This window comes from Mycteria americana, chromosome 15, assembly GCF_035582795.1.
Source record: "Mycteria americana isolate JAX WOST 10 ecotype Jacksonville Zoo and Gardens chromosome 15, USCA_MyAme_1.0, whole genome shotgun sequence".
Taxonomy (NCBI): Eukaryota; Metazoa; Chordata; class Aves; order Ciconiiformes; family Ciconiidae; genus Mycteria; species Mycteria americana.
Window position 1 is genome coordinate 3,387,709 of NC_134379.1, and position 18,037 is coordinate 3,405,745.

The following is an 18,037-nucleotide window of genomic DNA, read 5'->3' on the forward strand; positions in this document are numbered from 1 at the left end:
CAATTTTCTCTTTGTCTCTCCAGCTCTTTCACTTCTAATTCACATTTTTGACTGCAAGCATATAAAGGCGAAAGACTTAAAAGAATAAGTGGTCTACTGGTTTTATACTTAAAAGTATAAGTAGTCTACTATTTTTATAGCGTTTTTTCTGTTTCTGCTGTGCTATGGTGATAAGATTTTCTTTCTTCTTGCAAACAGATCAATCAAAACAGTTTGTAGTGGAATCGTTGTATATTATCAGTTGTTATGGTAGCCTGGTGGAGCACGTATTGGAACCACGTCCCCTCAGCACTGCTCCGAAGATTAGTGATGACACACCTTTGGAAATGATGACATGCCCAAGAGCCAGCTGGACTTTGGTTAGGTAGCTCATTCCTTTTACTTTTTCTTCTTCTTTTTGTCCAGAAAATGATCGTGAGCTTTTTTTTGGAAGGGGTGAATGAACTGCATCATGATTTTCACCCCTATTTTTATCTTAAAGTTTATCTTTAAGACTCTGAAAGTTTTCCATTGAAAGAGAGGACTCTCGCTAGCAAATTCAAGCCTACCTTTTCATATAGTTCTCTTAGTGCTTACATGTCTGAATGGGAGCTAACCATTTAAATACTTCTATAGGCGTGGAGCTCCATGAACATGTTAATGGATCAATAGAGATCCTTATCAATTAGTGATTTTAAACGATCAGATTGTAATTTAACTTTTTATATAAGGTCTAGAAACAATTATTTTGATAGTGTTAAAGTACAGAATTCTGCCATGAGACATGAGTGAGGTTTCCACGATGAAGCATTGCAAAGAATTAGGCGAGTTATCCTGTAAGTAGCTGAAGGTAGCATTTCTTAAGACAGTTGAAGAAATTATTCCTGACATGTGGAAGAAAGTAAACAAAAATTGATGAGAAAGTGTTGTCAGTGCTTTTGACGTTTTAAAATATTCTTCTATCGATTTTTCTTGTCTCCTATATTCCTTAGTGCTGCTTATGGCTGGACTAGATTGATCAATACTTGATTTACCAAGCTATTTAGGAATGGCCCACCCTAATTAAAATTACAACACAGACTTCTAGACCATTATTGTTGAAATGAGTAGGTTGTAATGGAATTGAAAATTCTAATTGGATCAATAGTCCATAACTTTACACAGCTTTATTTTCACAGTTTGTAAATGCTCAATGACTTTACAGTATCAAAGCAATGCTAGTTAACAGAACAAAAAAAGTTCTCCAGCTTCTGTTTTGTGTTTATATAATGTCAGCGTGACATACAATGGTCCTAAATGTATTTACCAACTTAATCTAAACCGCCTTCATCATTTTTTTGTGCAATACATGCTGCAGCCAACAAACAAGTATTGTCTTTGCCTCACAATCTGCGTGATTTGGTCGTGCTGCTCAACTGCCTGTGGTGTATTGCAGTGTTTGAACAAGCTAATTTACATAATTACAAACATTTTGTGAGCTTGTATAGATAATTACATGTGATGACAGAAACACTGATTTACATTCTCTGTATTAGCTTAAATATTAATAGTCTTGTGTTTTACCTCAGAACTCCTCAGTGGAATGAACTCCAACCACCATTTAATGCAAACCATCCACTGCTCCTGGCTGCAGATGCCGTACAGTACTACCAGTATCTTCTTGCTGGCTGTAAGTAGCTGACAACTTCTTGTCTTGTCTTATGTGCACGTTTTAAGCCGAGTGTGACTTTCTGAGTTGGTTTTTCAGCCTGCATTTATTTTAGTACATGTTCTACCCCAGAATAGGGCTTCATGTAACCAACTATATTAGTAATGGTAGAGTAGCGAATATAGTTTCTTTTTGTTATGAATCAGAGTTGTGAGGCTATCATATAGCCAAAATGTGAGTGCTTGGCAGGCCTTGCAAGTGTGACCCACTAGATCCCCTAAAGTCTTCAAGATTTCTTCACCTCATTTCTTCTCATGCTTTTAGCCATTTCCTCTCACGAATTCAATACTCAGTGACAAGTGAGTGCGTCTGCATTTTCCCTCTCCCCTGGAACTCCTGATGCTGGGCTACTTCCAGCCAGAGTCTCAGACAGCTGCTTCCCTCGGGAGCCTTGGCATCGCTTTCAGGGACGGCTGCCCACCTGCCTCGTCCTCTGTCTTATCCAGCCACGTCGTTCGCAGGGAGCCAAGATGCACGGCATTGCATATTCAGAAACATTTCTATATCTGTAGCTATAGATATATGGTACATGTATATTATATGTGTAAAACCCCGTGTATTTTATATTGTTTTTATAGATAAATGCGTATTTATGTTATTTTTTATTTTGACAGTTCAAAAAAGAGAAGAATATTAACAGTGAGTAGCAAGTCTCTCCTTTTTTATCTAGGGTGTTAGTCAAGATCAAAGTGATGTTACAGTCAAAGTTTCACAGGGGAACGACTCTTGGCGTGTGTAAAGGTACCCACGGGGAAACTAGACCCTCTGCACAGTTGTCAGTGCAGCTAATGCCAACATGTTACGTGACACGGGCATTTTAAAATGCAGAAAGTGGACATCTGGGCCAAAAGGCAGTATGTCTGAATGTGACTGGTAAAAGCGACATTGGCGCCAGATGAGATCTGTTGCTTCTACCTGTCTGTCTGTTGCATGTGCTCCGAGCTCAAAATGTCGAGGAAACCTACAAGGTTAGGGTCTTCCTTTTTCCATGCTGCACAGAAAAAGGAAGAAAACTCAAAAGGTAGAAAAGAATATGAAAAAGTAATTAATAGCGCATAACACTGTGTTAGATGTGCCTTTTGGCTAGAATTTTTTGCTAAATTCCTGCTTTATTTTACTTTCACTTACAGGTATGTGAGTTCTGCTTTGAGATAAAAAGTCATTGCAAGGATGTATTTTGGTAGTATAATATTTTACTGTACAAATACAGATCACTATTTTCAAATGAGTATGTCTAAAATTAGGTGTGCAAGCCTATACTTAAATTTTCATATAAATATTTTGAAGCATTTAGTACAATCAGGTCAACAAATATATTTGTAATTTATGTAAAGCCTTTAATAGACGCTATTAACTACAGAGCATAGGTCTAATTTCATACTGTAGTTTAAGGTAACTCCTGCCACATAGTCTGCTTATGTTGCTGATAATTCATTTTGATCAATTTACCCATTGCTTATGCACCTGGCTGGTGATGCTGTTAAATAACTTTTATGATAAGGAGATAAAAAAGGCCAACAGGCTCATTCACAGAAACTGCAGTGTTTCAATACGTCACATCTAGCTTGACACGTTTGCAAGGAAAAACATAATCTATTTCCTGCCACCGAGGAGGTAAGAGTTAAGATCCTTTTCCAGCACTTTTCCTTTAATATATATCCTCTTGGCCTGTTAGTAGTTAAAATATCTCTGTAAGGCAAAGCATTAGGATAAAAGGATACTGTCCATTGCTGTGTGCATTTACTCTTCTTTAGGGCTGTCGAGGCTATTGCTTTGCAGAATTACCTAACCAGGCTATCAAACATAGCGTCTTCAGGGAAAACAGCAATACTGAGTAGTCTTGAAACACTCTCCAAATTCACAAACTTTAATTCACAAACAGTACCTATGTTTGTGAGTCCTTGCAGCTTGCCTGTTTGGGCCAGATTTCTCCCCCTCCCCCTCATCCTCCCCAAATTCTCTGCTCTAGTTGTAGATGTCTTTATCACCCACATTGGTTTCAGCTATTTCCCCTGCATATTATCAAGCGTATAAATATATAAATTATTGTATGTAGTATGTAGTTATTGCAGTATGGGTCCAAGAGCACAGAATGTCTGGAGAGTTTTGGACACTTTGTAAAAGTAGTTTGTCTGCTTTTTAGTTTCTGTTGAAATTAAAAGCAACGTATTGCATAGATATGGTCTGAACAAAAGCCTTTCTGTGACCATCAATGCTTATATGCACAGATCACATTTATCCCGCATACTGAAATCAGGGAGGGATGTGGTTCACTGTGCGTATTTCATTAACAGCTCAAATACTGTGCATTTCAAATGTTTTTGTATGGGAAACTTTTTAAAGGCGAATGAATGGTAGCTAAATTCCAGCAAAATAATGAATTTGTATTATTTGAATTACAGTGAAGAATTTTAATTCAGGTTGTAATTCACATAATAGGAATTCATTAAGATGGGTGTGGAATGTAAAGAAAAATAGAACAATAAACACTAAGGACAGAAAATAATCCAGAGAACATAGTAAAAATGGCATTAACAAAGAAATTTGTGTATATCTGATCTTCTTTGAAGTTTTATTTGTCTCCGGATTTATTCTACCTGAAGCTACTCAAAGAAGTTCCTGAAAAAATGGAGTCAAACCAGGATTCACACAAAAGAGTCCAAGACACCTGTTAGCTTTCCCCCTATTAAATACATGCTAAAACAAAGTTATCTGGCTCTGCTTACCTGCAGTAATGTAATGGGTTGACATTAGCTGAAGCCTGTGGTTTGATGTGCTATCACTTCCGTCAGTAAGTTTAATTGCCAGCAAATAGCTAAATAGGGGTTTAGGGTGAATGTTACATCTGTCTGCCACGTTAGTGGTAAGAGGAATTCTGGCGCCGTTTCAGGGTCACTATTTGTATCTGTCTATCAGAGGGTAGAATACAGCAGTTTCTCTCAGTTTCTGTATAGCATTTCTGCCAATTGTTTGGCTCCATTAAGTGTGCAGGGGAAATAAAAGCCTGAATGACCAAGTCACAAGGGGGTATGGATAGACCCTTTCTTTGTCCACACTCAGAACATTGCATTAGGTCTCATTATCCATTTATAATAAGTGACCTTTGCCCCCTGGGTCATTGAAAAATACTCAGTGTGCTTTTTAGCACAGAGTACCTCTGTCAGCAGACGGACAGAACAATGAAACGTCTGGCGGTCTGGTTGGAGGGCTATACTGTGCAGGTTTTCATAAATATGCAGTTTGACGCCAAAAGACAGGACCAAAATCTTCCTTAGGCTCTGAAAAGTATAAAGAAGGCCAGTGAGTTCTTGTGATAAGAAGAGAATATTCTGAAAATACTGCATTTAGTTATTTACACGCAGTTCAGCTTTGAGTTTTTTTAAAGAATCTTAAAGTTGTATTCACGCTAATAAGGAAGTAACAAGGAACCATTGTTTGAAGAAATGTTTGGTACAAGAAGTGTCCCAGACCTTTATCCCAGGGGTATTTGTAAGTGGATTAGCACAGCTGTTTCATTGCTTTGAGGTCATCTGTGACATCTGCTGCAGAAACCTGGAGCAGAGCATGCAGTTCGTATCTACCTGAGCACTTTACCGTGGCCGTGGCTGGTGCAGAGAGGTGAGGAAGTGGGTAGGAGAGATTTGGACCTTTCTGTAAGTTCATAGCTTGAAAGTGAACTTGCACATTAAAATCCACAACCTGCTGGCCTGCAGGAAGCGTCGGTATCCTGCTCCTAACAGTTTCAGGCTTTTTACCTGAAAAAGGTTAGAGTGAAAATAACCAGTCCCGAGAATCTCCTCACCTTCTGACAGAGCAGATTTCAAACTTACTTTTGTTTTCCTAAGAGTTCATCTTGCAAAGCCCCAGATGTATTACGGTCCTCAGGTCTTCAGTGCTGGGTGTTAGGTGCTAGATGTTTCTCTCCTACCCTTCTCAGATGTAATGCATAGTATTTGACCTTACTTGTGTCTCTGCTATTCCCTCTTTATTTGTCTGTGTTCTGAGCAACTCCTAAATCTAATCACAACAGAGGAAGGAAATGTAAGTCACGTTTTATTCTTCCTAGATGTTTTTCCTATAGCGTAAATACCATCACCTGGTATAGTTAGACTGTCATAGCAGGCCTGACAGTGGGAGGGGAGTTGTGCGAGGCCCTGCATGCATACATAGGAGGGCTTCTGGCGTCCACAGGAACTTGCAATGTAAAGGACTTGGCTTTCTTCAGAGAATTGCCAAGTTTCATCATTACTTATTCTTTAAATACTACTTGCTTCCTGCTGTTTAGTACTTAGGAATTAAGATGCTTCTGGTAGTGTAAACTTTTGAGGCATGCTGTTGAGGTGTGCTTTTCACGTCCGTGACAATCAGCCGTTTGTGTTCAGGTTATTTTCTGATGAATACTTTTCTCTCTACTGCCATAACGCGAAGTCTTACATATTTGATTGACTTAACTCGTGTTTCCTTTGTCCGACTTCTGTACCTTCCATTTTTGCATGTTTGTATTAATACAGACGTGTGCATGGCACATAATGGAACAGCAATGAAAATAGGTAACTCTGCATAACAGCAGAAAGTCTTACATCCTCATTTCATACTTCTTATTTCCTTTCTTCCGTACCCCTCCTCTTTGAAGTCACTTTTTCATTGCACTGGAGGATGGACTGTAGTTGAGATATCTGAAACGTGGACAATTAACACATTAATGAAAAATCCTCCAAATCAGACCACAAACTACCCAAAAAAGGTATTGGAATAAAACGAGATATGGTATCTCTCCTCTGGCTCTGGAAAGGGCACCTTCACATTCCAGGCAAGAGTTTTGGCTCATCAGGACCAATTTTATGGAGACGACCTGCAGTTGTCAGAAGCAGGCCAATGACAAGAATTAATATATTAACTGGTATGCAGTACTCTTTGACAAATTGCTTACTAAATACATCAAAATTGATTGGACATTCTGTGTTTAAATTGACAAATGACTGCATTAGGGGAAGGAGGGAAATCCATTAATTACAGCTGCCCTCAACCATAGGAAATGTAATCGTATAAATATAGATTTTGTTAAAACAAAAGTCTCTACTTTACTGTAGTGTTGCTGGTAAGTGTACTTGCACCTCTTTGCTATTAAACCTCCAGTAGGAGGTTTTGAAGACAGATCTTTGCAATTGGCTTTTAAATAATCAAAGACCATTTCTGTTGTGTTAAAAGGAATGATGCAGTGTTTCTTTATCCCACTCTGACCGCTTCTGGAAATTGTTTCTCTCTCGGAAAAACGGACATGTAGCTGAGGCTTCTGCTGTCTCATTAATTGTTTATTCTAAATGCAATGTAATTCATATTGCACGATGGTAGGATTCAAACCAGTACTGTGCATTCTTGTTCTTTGTTCCTGTACTGATCTCCAAGTAATATTTGCAAGGCTGTTATTTATTTCTGAGTAAGAATTTGCACTTGAGTTAGGCCTGAAGATATAATCAGTTTTATAGAGTTCGTTAAGGGATTCTTGAAAAGATTAAGGCCTGTATTTATAGCTGCCTTTGACTTTGGCTGTTACAACAGATTTTCGTTTCTGGACCAACTGGTGTACATATCTTGCGTTTTACTGAAAATGGCTTTCATTAGAAGTCAAACTTAGTAACTATTCATTGTCTTCAAAGGGAAGGGGTTAGCCTTTCCTCACTGTTTGTTTGGGCTAAATGATAACACAATTTATACAGATAATCTCTGTAATTCTGACATCATGTTTGCACTTCCTGCTCCCGCTAATGAAAGCTATGCACCCTGGGCAAGACTTTTGTCTCTAAGCAACACTGTGGTTCTTTATGGCCTATTTTATATTCCTTTCATACATTCCATTGATGGAAATAAAAATTCCATACATAGAGGTAGTGCATATTGTGCAGTGGAAAGCAGGACTGAGAGTAAGAGTAGCGGGTGTATTAAATAACTGTGTGAATATGTGCTATGAAGACAGATACGATGAAAAACAAGCTACGATGCATGTAATCATAGCCAAACTGCTGCCATACGAGTAACACCGAGCAGACGCCGTAAGGAATCTGGTCATTCTGGTCTGCAAGCCTTTCTCTGTGCACAGCAGAGCGTGATGGTGGTCTGGTAATAGGCTAATGAACTGGGGCTGATAATTATGTTTAGTGTTCTACCACTTCTCAGCCTTCTACCTCTATTTTTCTTCTTGCAGTCTTTTGTGCGTGCATCTTTAATAGTGTATTCTTTCTCTCTCACTAATATGAAAGAATATATGGTATGGTACGTGCTCCACTATATCCATAAGTATAGTGCATGTGCGGAGTATGTTCTGTGGGGCAAGAGCTGTATCTTGCTATGTGTATGTTCAATGTCTATCACAACGGAGCTTGATTTCAAATAATAAAACTGATCAAAACCAGAGCCTGTTCTGTAACAACAATTACGCTATCGTGTAGTTACGAGGTGTTCAAAGCCTTTTTGCTCTGTTTCTGTGGCATCTCTGCATGGCCACGGTCAGACGCGAGTTTGGAGTCGTTTCAGCAGTTAGTGCTCTCAGCTGCCCATTACCGTGTCTCTGCTGGGCTTTACTGGTTCTGCAGCAGCACCGGTAGCACTTGAGAGCAAAGTTGGCCAGTTTAACATAATCCGCCGATGAAGGCTACCTATACAAAGCTCCCTGACCTTACCCTGAAGTGGGTGAAGCCCACTTGAGTTTATACGAGCTGCCATGCTGTGAAGCCTGGAGAGGAGTTGGAACAAGCAGTGGTGCATGGGTTGACGTTTTAAACAGCCATCATTTTTGTGTACTGGTCACACGAGCGTTGCCTAAACGACTGGCCTCCCATATCTACCTATGCACCACAGATGAGGGCCTTTCCACAAAATTGTGTCGATTGAGTGTTACGGGCTTAAAACTGCAGGAAAGTACGCGCCGTTCGTGAAAAGCCGGAGTGACGGAGGTGGGCATGGCAGAGCTACGGGCGATCTGCAGGAAGGCAGACAGTGGAGGCTGCTTCATCTGGGCTGAGCGGATGTAAACCCAGCCTTTTGGTAGATTGAGTGAGTGCCTGATCGCAGGACGTGTTACGTTTCGATGATTCTGCCAGGTTTTTCCCCCCTATCCTCAGCAAGAGTATTGCAGCTAACCCTTTGTTAGTTGTTAGCACGATACACTTAAAGATGGAAAACTGCGTTGTGATGTTATTTTGGTGTTTTGTGTACAACCAGCACACAGCTGATATTTCATGTATGTACTTGGGTACATATGTTTAACTTTATTATCCAGATGGGAATTTTTTTTTTTTTTATTTTCTAGATTCTCAGTTTGCCGTTATTATTCTGTCTACTTGAAATTGCCTCTAGCTAGTGTATCATTTTCATGAAATTCCACTTTTTTATTGCCATATAATAAAAGAATGCAACATACTTTTTAAAAGAACTTCCTGGGTCTCCGCATCAGTAGTTTCAAAGGAGTTGTGCAGATGTTCTTTAAAAATCCAGATCCTTGGGGAATAATTTATAATTCCTTGAAATTTTGAGGAGGACTTCTCTATACAGAAAAATGAGTTTCAGAATTTCAGAGAATTAATTCTTGAGTGTTTATCTTGACTCAGGTATTCTCTCCAAATATGACATGAAAATATGAGTGTGTGTATATATGAAAATATAAGTGATACAGGTAAAATATGTTGTAGAAGAATTTTGGCAATTTAAAAAATATTTCATAATTGGAATTTTTTACTGTGTTTAAAACTGTAGCAGATCTTAAATATATATATTTTATATATTTTTAAAATATATATCTTTTATGACTACAGTTAAAAAATTTCAAGTGAAACTGATTCCAAGCATGCATTTCTCTTACAAAATTGTTACATGTATTTGGGGTTTGCTGGCAGTGGTCACGAACAGTGAAAATGGAATTTTCAGGTTTGCTTCTTACACTTGGAGGCATAACAGATTGCAAGGTAATCTGGATCACCTTCCCATTGCAGAAAAGATGTTTCTAATGAAACTGTAGTTCATGGTCTTTTTTAAGGGAAAACTTCATTTCCCTAAAACTGTAACCTGCACTTCCTGCTCCCTACAGGAAACAGGATTAAGTGGTAAGGGGAAGCAAATTTAATTTCTGACTGAGCATAGGACTGATTGGGGTAAATAGGAACAGGACAGATGTCATTTCATGAAAGTGCTGCATCATTGCATATGAGCAATAAAGTAAATCATGCTACATTCTTCAGCCATAATTGGTGTTTGTGAAATAATATAGATGAGGTGGATAAAAATTGACTCTGTAAGGTGCGTTGGATGCTGCCAATGTACGTTAAGGTTTTGATGCATATATACACCTGGGCATGTGCCTGGCTTCATCAGTTTACTGACTACTTGCCCGTCTTAATCCATATTTTATAAACTAAATGCTGGAAACAGCACTGCGTATAGGAATTAAAATACTTTCAGATGTGTACAAACAACAATAATGAACAAGGGCACATGCTGAAACAGTTCTTTACTATTCTTACATGGTCATCTGGAACTTCTTAGAGAGGGGTCCATCAACACGAAGGGGTCAGTTTTCAAAGCAGTGTACAGGGATTTAGCCGCGCGACTCCTATTGACGTTAATGGGAGTCAAACGGGTAAATCCCCACGCACTGCTTTGAAAATTTACTACTAAGCCTCTTGACTTCTCACTACATACTTTGATTGTAACAGTAATCCATGGTTAACATAATTTTCCCGACAATAATGTCAAACATACTTTTGAAGTCAGTGAATTATAGAAATAGTTACCTCTTCCATAATTCTTTAAAGATGGCCATCAGATTGATTTCACCATAGGTTCGTGGAGTTGAAATTATTCTTTAACTTGGGAAAGAATATGTATGTTATCCTTTGGTACAGAACTGATAGTCTGCTCACAGTCTGAGCATTTAAAGTGTTGAACAGCCTTAAGATACTCCGTACTGTGAGTAGTATCAGGTTCTAGCTCTGCTCAGCTTTAAATGTTCATTGTACTTGACTGGTTTCCTATGGGAACTTTAGAAAAGGAAGCTGGAGTTAAGCACAGTGAATGTGTACCAGTCTTGCAATGCAACCAGGAGTACTGGTGAAGCCTGGACACCTAATCAGCACCTTTTAGGGGGAAAAAAAATGCCAGGCTGTTGACTATGAGACCAGTGTAAAGTAAGGAGCAAGGAAAGCAGTCATCAAAGCTGGGGAAGTCTAAGGAGAAGTCATATCCTTATTACAGACCTACCGATTCCTTTAAGATTAAAGTGCTGATGCAGAGAATGGATGGTCTATAAAGCACCTAATAAACTGTGGGCAATGTACAAATAATGAATGAATAAATCTATAAGTCGATTGGTGGTGTGAAATAACTGTTAGGCTGGCTAAACTCCTGGTTTACAGGGGGTTTTTAGCTTAATTTTATGATGTTTATGCATACAAGAATCTCAGAAAGTCCTAACGGGAAAAAAATGAGTGGGGAGAAGTTTTGGGTAAAAGAGGATATTTTAATTTGCATGGCATGCTCCTGCAGAAGTTTACAAGCTGAAAAATGCATTAAAAACAGAACTTTGTTCAGTTAACATATAGGCACAAGTAAAAATACGTAGAGCATATCACCAAACTACAAACAGTTATTTTAAACATGGGTGTAAGCATTCTGTCCAAAATGAAAATCTGGTCTTCACTTTCTTATTGTCAAACTTGAGCAGAGGTGGAGCCAGCAGGCACAGAGCTGTGTGCTGTAAGAGAAGATTTAGGAACATGCACGCAGTAAAACTCGCTAAGCGGTCGTTGGACTTGAACTACATGGCAAATCTGCCTGTGGGATACTGAAACCAACCTCTGACGGAAGTGAGATCACATCTATAAGATGGAAAAAAGGTGAACCTGTTGAATTTAAAGTGGCTGCATGTAGACCTAAACCAGAACTGTCACGTTCTACTTGTCACGGGTAACACGATGTAACTAATGCGCCAGTAGTCCCAGAAGTAGCACGAAGTAAATCATTCAAGTTGTGGAGCTTAAAATTAAGAGAAGTACTCCTGAAGCTTGTTGACAAGCATGTGATTACCTCAGGTCTCTAAACCACCTATGATCATTTTAGATATAACTTAGGAACCACAGAAAATGCATCAAAATCAGATGTTAGTGTGTGATTTGTATGAAACCGAGGGATATGTAATTTTTATTCTGCATACCTGTTTGCCACGGACATCACTAGAGGCTGCACGTGGACACAGGATAGACTTCAGAGTTAATGAATTAGTTAAGAGTACATTGTTCCTGCTTCTACTAGATTCTAGCATCTTATTTCAAATCATACATTTTGTGTATTCAGTTGAAATAAAGGAAAGCTCTCTGGGTGTCTGCAGGCATGTGTACAGCAGGCAGCACAGAACAAATAGTCTTTATAGTCTGCAAATGCCTTTGTTTGCTCTTAATTTGGACAAACATACATCTCTTAGAGAAGAGCACATTGGGAATTTCATATATAACTCTCAATTAAATTGAATTGTGTAAAGCTTATTTATATAAATGAGAAAATTAAAACCTTTTGGTTCAAGAAGTACACAGAACTAAGTAAAACTAATGATTTATTGTTCACAAATTAAAACCATAAGTGCGCACACTCCAATTGAGCTGTAGCGTTTCTTTGTTCCAACACTTCTGTGCTGCTGAAAGATGACAATTTATAATCTTTGAATGAATAAAGATTTTTCTTAGGTCTAGGTATTTATTGTATCATTAGCCCATCTATGAACAAAACCACTGTGTTAATTCCAGTATTCGTCAAGCATGTGTATTTGTCTAGGCCTTGCTCACGTGTCAGGAATGCCTATGCAAATTATTTGAGGTTAATAGAAATTGTTTGTTTTCTTTATTTGTCACTAAATATCATGGCAAAGTTTCAAAACAATGGGGGTTTTTTCTTACTTAATCATTGAACTGTGTGAACCAGGTCCTGGGGTTCCAGAGGAATATCAGCTCAGCTGTATTTCAGCCTTTGTGTTGGCTTGTGTTGAAACTTTTGTCTCCACAGTCACTTCTGTGCAGTTTTCCTAGCGCTACCAAGTATCACACAAATGACTACATTTGTAATGTGGTTTTTTTCAGACCCTTGCTTTTAATAAGCTTTCTTCAATATAGGAGTAAGATTAATCCTGTAACTGCAGAGCAGGGAGTCTGTAAACTTAAAAAATTTACCTTCGGTTATGGGTAAGCACCTGCACCTTTGATTTTGAGGGTAGAAAATGAGATGAGAGTGTTGAAGTTATGAAAGAAGATGAAGAACAAGTTTTCACTGAGATTCTGTTTTTCCTTAGTTAAGTGTGGAGTGGTTCAGTAGAGCTAGTTAGGACAGAGGGACAGGAATATATTCTGGATTTAGAGTTGATGCAGATCACTTTTCACTTGAAGGAGGACAGAGATTAAAGGTGCTACTATTATTTTTGAGCAGCTCAAATATATTTTTTTTGCCCCTTGCCAAATATTTATGGCGAAGCTCTGATTTTTGCTGTAGGTAGCACTCCAGTTTTTAAGAAGTGACCTTGAATGCTTGCTTATGGAGGTTTTTTGCATTTATAAGTGGACTTTAGAAACTCATGTCCTGTTATACTGCATAAACAAAAGTTGTATGTTCTAATTCTCACCTTAGATTTTTAATAAACACTCGTTTTCTTTGTACTTTTTCACTCCACGGGTAATTGTACAAATTTCTGCATGTTTGTGTGTTTCTAGTCTAAACAAACTCAGTTGCATTCTGATACTTGATATATGTTTGTTCCAGAGTTGGTGTAAGAATAGCAAAAAGTTAAAAATTGGCATAGCTCAGACAGAAAGCATTGAATTTATTATTTTAGGAAGGTACAAAACGCCGGCAATTGCCAGTAAAATATCTCTGTGCAACAAGGGCTTGCTTGCTCTTGCTTGTGTGTGTGCCATTTGCGACTTTTTCCCAACGAAGGCGAAGTTACAGGAGTGCAAGAAAAAGCACTACTTGCTGCAAAGCTTTTGGAGAATTTGAATTTTATTATTTGCTATCCTGCATTATAGTGAAATTCTTTGGAAATTGAGAAAACTCTGGTAAAGCATAAGAACAGCTTCACTGATGTGTAAGAGGCTGCCATAATTTCCAGTGTGATTTCAGACTTTAAAAAAATTAAGCTGGAAGATAAAAGATTACTTTTGAGCTCAAATTCCTGGAAATGTCCCTCCGGACTTAAATTAATCTCGTCTTGGAACTTGATACCAATGCAAGAGGTGTGTGACCCAGAAATGAGAAAGAATCGGTTTTACATTTTTAGGACATATTTGTTCCTATAACTTCAAGTCCATTTTTAACTTGAAAAAAATGACCATATGTGTATCTGTAATAAACAGTACAGCCATGGCAGATCTCCAGCAAGGATCACTTGTCTCATAAGGTCATATCTCACAAAACACTGCATGCTTCCACTAAGGGCAGTGGGAGTGGAGCTTGCTTTGCCTGTGGTAAGGCTGGGACCATCGTTATGGGATCCTGCTATCAAAACCAGACTCTCTTTAAATGCCTGCTTTTGTGATAGGTGTGGTACATAAATGCTATTTTATTAAATAGAAAAATAAATTACTGAGGTTTGACCTCAGCTAAGGCTTTATCACTGTTGCCCTGCTGGTGAACTCTAAGGCAGAGCTTTTCCGTGGAATTCAACATGTCGTCACTTCTTGGTAGAAAGAGTTAATGCTGCGCTCTGAAGCTGCACTGACGCGTGTGTTATTGCAAGACCTATGCAAAGCTGTGATTCCTCAGGAAAAGGCGTACAGCGTAGGACCAAAACTCTTCTTCAGTTTGAATTTCTTTTTCACTGTAAAGCCGTCTTGAATCTCCAGTAAAATGTAAGAGTATTACACAAGGGAGAAATACGGCGACAAAGCAGGGTGGATGCTGCTCCCTGGGCTAGCATTTTTGCAGCCAGTCACTGAATAGCAGCTTCCCTAATCTTGACAGCTCTAGTAGTTGCCCCTGGGATAGAAAGAACAAAAAAAATTCAGAACAGTCCATAAAGTTCCCGTTGGTTTGAAAGCAAAAACATCTGCTAGAGTCATGAACAGTTTGTTAGCAGAGTTCAATAACAGGAAAGCCTGCAGTTGATCAGCTGTGCCCTCAGAAACAGGCATTACTGCCGTCAGTAGAATTTATTGTAGGAGAGTCAGGAGATATGGGGAAGATTAGGGCAACGGCAAAACGTGTCAAAATAATGTGTTTGTTTCACCGGTTTCAAATATGAACTTTACCGGTAAGGAAGATGTGTGGGCATTACGGTTTCATATTCAGATGTTGACTGTGAATCGTCAGCTGTTTGTAATCCAGGAAGGTATGTGTATTTTCTTAATAGGAGTTTGATATGGGCTAGAGAGACACATCCGTAAGTCATTGATTAGGTCTGCCACGGTTGTAATGAAGCAGATGAACGTAGTTTCTATATTATCTTGAAAACTGATGAACACACAATCCTGAAATAACGTCTGTGGTTGCTGAGGTGTGTGCGTACACATACGTGCAGGCACAAATTATATTGATTTCAATGAATATGGCAGATGCATAGTATCTCATGGGAAAAACTTGACACTTTGTAAGAATATGTCCTAATGTATGTAGCACTTTAAATAATTCTTTAATACGTTAGGCCCTGAACTGAATTTGGTATATTGCAGGTTTCAGAATAAGGACACACTGTGATACAGAGGTGTTAGAAATGGCTCCATAGCTGAGGTTGGGCTCAGATACCCGCTTATACGAACAGGATGAAAATCCCTTTATTTCATATAGTGTATGGATTTATGAAAACGCCGTGCTGTTTATATTGTAGAGGCGCCGTTCTGTATTTATGGTTACCATTGTGTCTGCTTTGCCATTATAAACTCCTATTATTAGGGGTTTACAACATGGCTGTAAAAATTTGTAGTGGATGGAAACTTGACACATAAAGGTCAACCCTGTAATAATACAGTTTTTGAAAATCAATTTTAAAAACTGAGTCATTTTTAGATGACGTGAATATAAAAATATTGGTTTTAATTTTAGGATTGTCCGGTATCTGAATGCTGTAGCATAAAACTCTCTTGCTTTACCAAAGTAAACATGCCATTGTTGCATTCGCTTCTTTTAATTTGCTTTTGTGGTGTCTGCTCTTCCCCCAAAGTGGGTATGGTTTCTTGGTATTGAATCCAGGCCTCCAACAGGCCCCTGACAGTAAGCAGGTACAAGAAAATGAAAAATACCACCTGCCTTATTGTCTGGGGTGCTTGCTTGCATTTTGCTTTTTCTAAACTCTCAGCTTTCTCAAGTGTGAAGTTTTAGTTAGAGCAACGTAATGCTACTGCCGTAGAAAGTAAAGTAGCTCGACTGTAAGCTTTGCTAACATATTTAAATGGCTCAAGGACCAGGAATCATGAAATATTAATCTTTACAATAACGAGTCTACGATTCTCTCTCTTTTTTTGTGGTAGCATTTGAACACTAAATTGTGATTTTCCCCAAAGTTGTATGTATATATGGTAATCGTTTTAAAAGCGGGTATGGATATCGTGCAGTCTAGAGAGCTGAAGAACTTGGATTTTCCTGTTGCAGTGAGTCCGTATGAAGACAAATGAGAGTAGTGACTAGAGGAACAAAATTAACTTAGTTGTGCTCTGTGAATGGAGGTAATTTGTTTGTACCTGTCTTTTGAAAACAGTCAAGACTTGGGTATTTAGGCAGTTATAGTAATGTAGGATTTTCATGGTGCTGTCAAGAAAAGGTTTGCTGATGAGCACTGCGAACAGATCTGATGTTGAGTCAAAGCAAAAATCTACCCAGCCTCGGCTCTCTGGTAGTGACCGGAAGGAGATGCTCCAGCGTCCAGGAGTTTGGAGGTTATGGGCTTCTTGGAGGTTGTGTCTGGACTGTCATGTTTAATAGCCACTGATGAATTTATCCCTCAGCTTAACTAATATGTCTTGCTAGTTATCAGTGTCACCTGCAGCTGAAAAAAGTGTTTTTCTTACCTGTCCAAAATTGTTATACAGTATTTCTATAATGCAATGCAACACTCGAATACAGGATTTCCGGTATTTTACAGTCCAGTGAGATAATCTCACTATTTAGTCTTCGTAGCAAATTAAACATCAAATTCTGCTTTGTTATGGATTCTTAATTAATATATTGTTACTACTGTAATGAAAAGGTGACACTAAGATGAAAATGAAGCACTTCCAGTTAAATTGCAAAAAAGTCAAATCCTAAAAATCAAGTTGTTTGTGAAGCCAGCTTTCAATTAACTACATTAATGTCAAAATGAGAGTGATAATTCAGTTCATGAAGTCTTGGAAATACTCTGTGTTCAAAGTCAGTACCTGTACCAGTGCCTCAGGAGAGCTTTTGTTAGTGTGCTTTAGCATAGTTCAAATTCTGAAAAGTTTGTAGAAAAGGCTTACGTCATTGACAGCGGCATTTCTCAGTGTTAAACTCCTCAAGACGGATGGTTGTCATCTGTATTGGGCTGTTCTGGATGTTCATTAACTACTTAAGGTTAAAAGAAGAAGAGCCAATTGGGTTATCGTACTGGCTGTGTGTATACATTCAAGTCAAAGAACAGAAACCTTCTCATCACTTTTGATGTCAATATTTGAGCTCTTTCTGTGCTCCCAACATACTGTCACAGATTTAGGAAAACATATATGTTGCTGTACCAATAACTTACTGAGAAAGCTTTTTTTAAAAGCATTTTAACACTAAATCTGATTTTTCAATTTTCTGGTTTTTTCAGTGGTTCCACCGGGGAGCCCTGGCCCGATCACTCGACACGAGTCATACGACAGCTTAGCATCTGACCACAGCGGGCAAGAGGATGAAGAGTGGCTTTCACAGGTATGCTTTTTGGGGGAGTTCCAGTTCAGGAGTGAAAGAGTAATAGTATCCACTGGAAGTAAAATTCATAACTTTCCTCAAAATGGAAAGTAAGCTTCCAGTAGGCCGTGGGTATTGCTGTGTGTAAAACTGACTTCACTCCTGACGCAATGTGGTATGAATTTGACAGCCTTTACATTTTATACAAGCTATATGAAAAACCATAGAAAGCCCCCATCATTACTGGCACAAGTCACATCCTTGGGAAGTTCAGGATGAAGTAGGAAGTTTAAGTTGGCAACAGAAAGTTACCTCTCCACCTTTTTCTCCTGACACGGTCCTTTTCAGACGTGGATAAAGGAAGTTGGCTTGGCAAAATGATGGTGCCTTTTCAGTTGTGACCTGTGCTATACTTACGGCGTTTTAACGTAAAAATGGTAGAGTAACTGGTTTACTTCCTTCTTTTTCTGGTTATCAGTT

At 38.6% G+C, this 18,037-nt stretch overlaps 1 protein-coding gene across 9 annotated transcripts in view; it reads left to right on the forward strand.

Moving 5' to 3' along the window:
• BCAS3 (BCAS3 microtubule associated cell migration factor) overlaps positions 1-18,037 on the forward strand; it is a 378,393-nt gene that overhangs the window by 153,853 nt on the left and 206,503 nt on the right. For all 9 annotated transcript variants that reach the window (XM_075517892.1, XM_075517894.1, XM_075517888.1 and 6 more), the window contains 3 exons: positions 199-364; positions 1,548-1,648; positions 17,478-17,578. In XM_075517892.1, the coding sequence (XP_075374007.1) occupies positions 199-364; positions 1,548-1,648; positions 17,478-17,578 (368 nt within the window). The remainder of the gene's footprint in view (positions 1-198; positions 365-1,547; positions 1,649-17,477; positions 17,579-18,037) is intronic.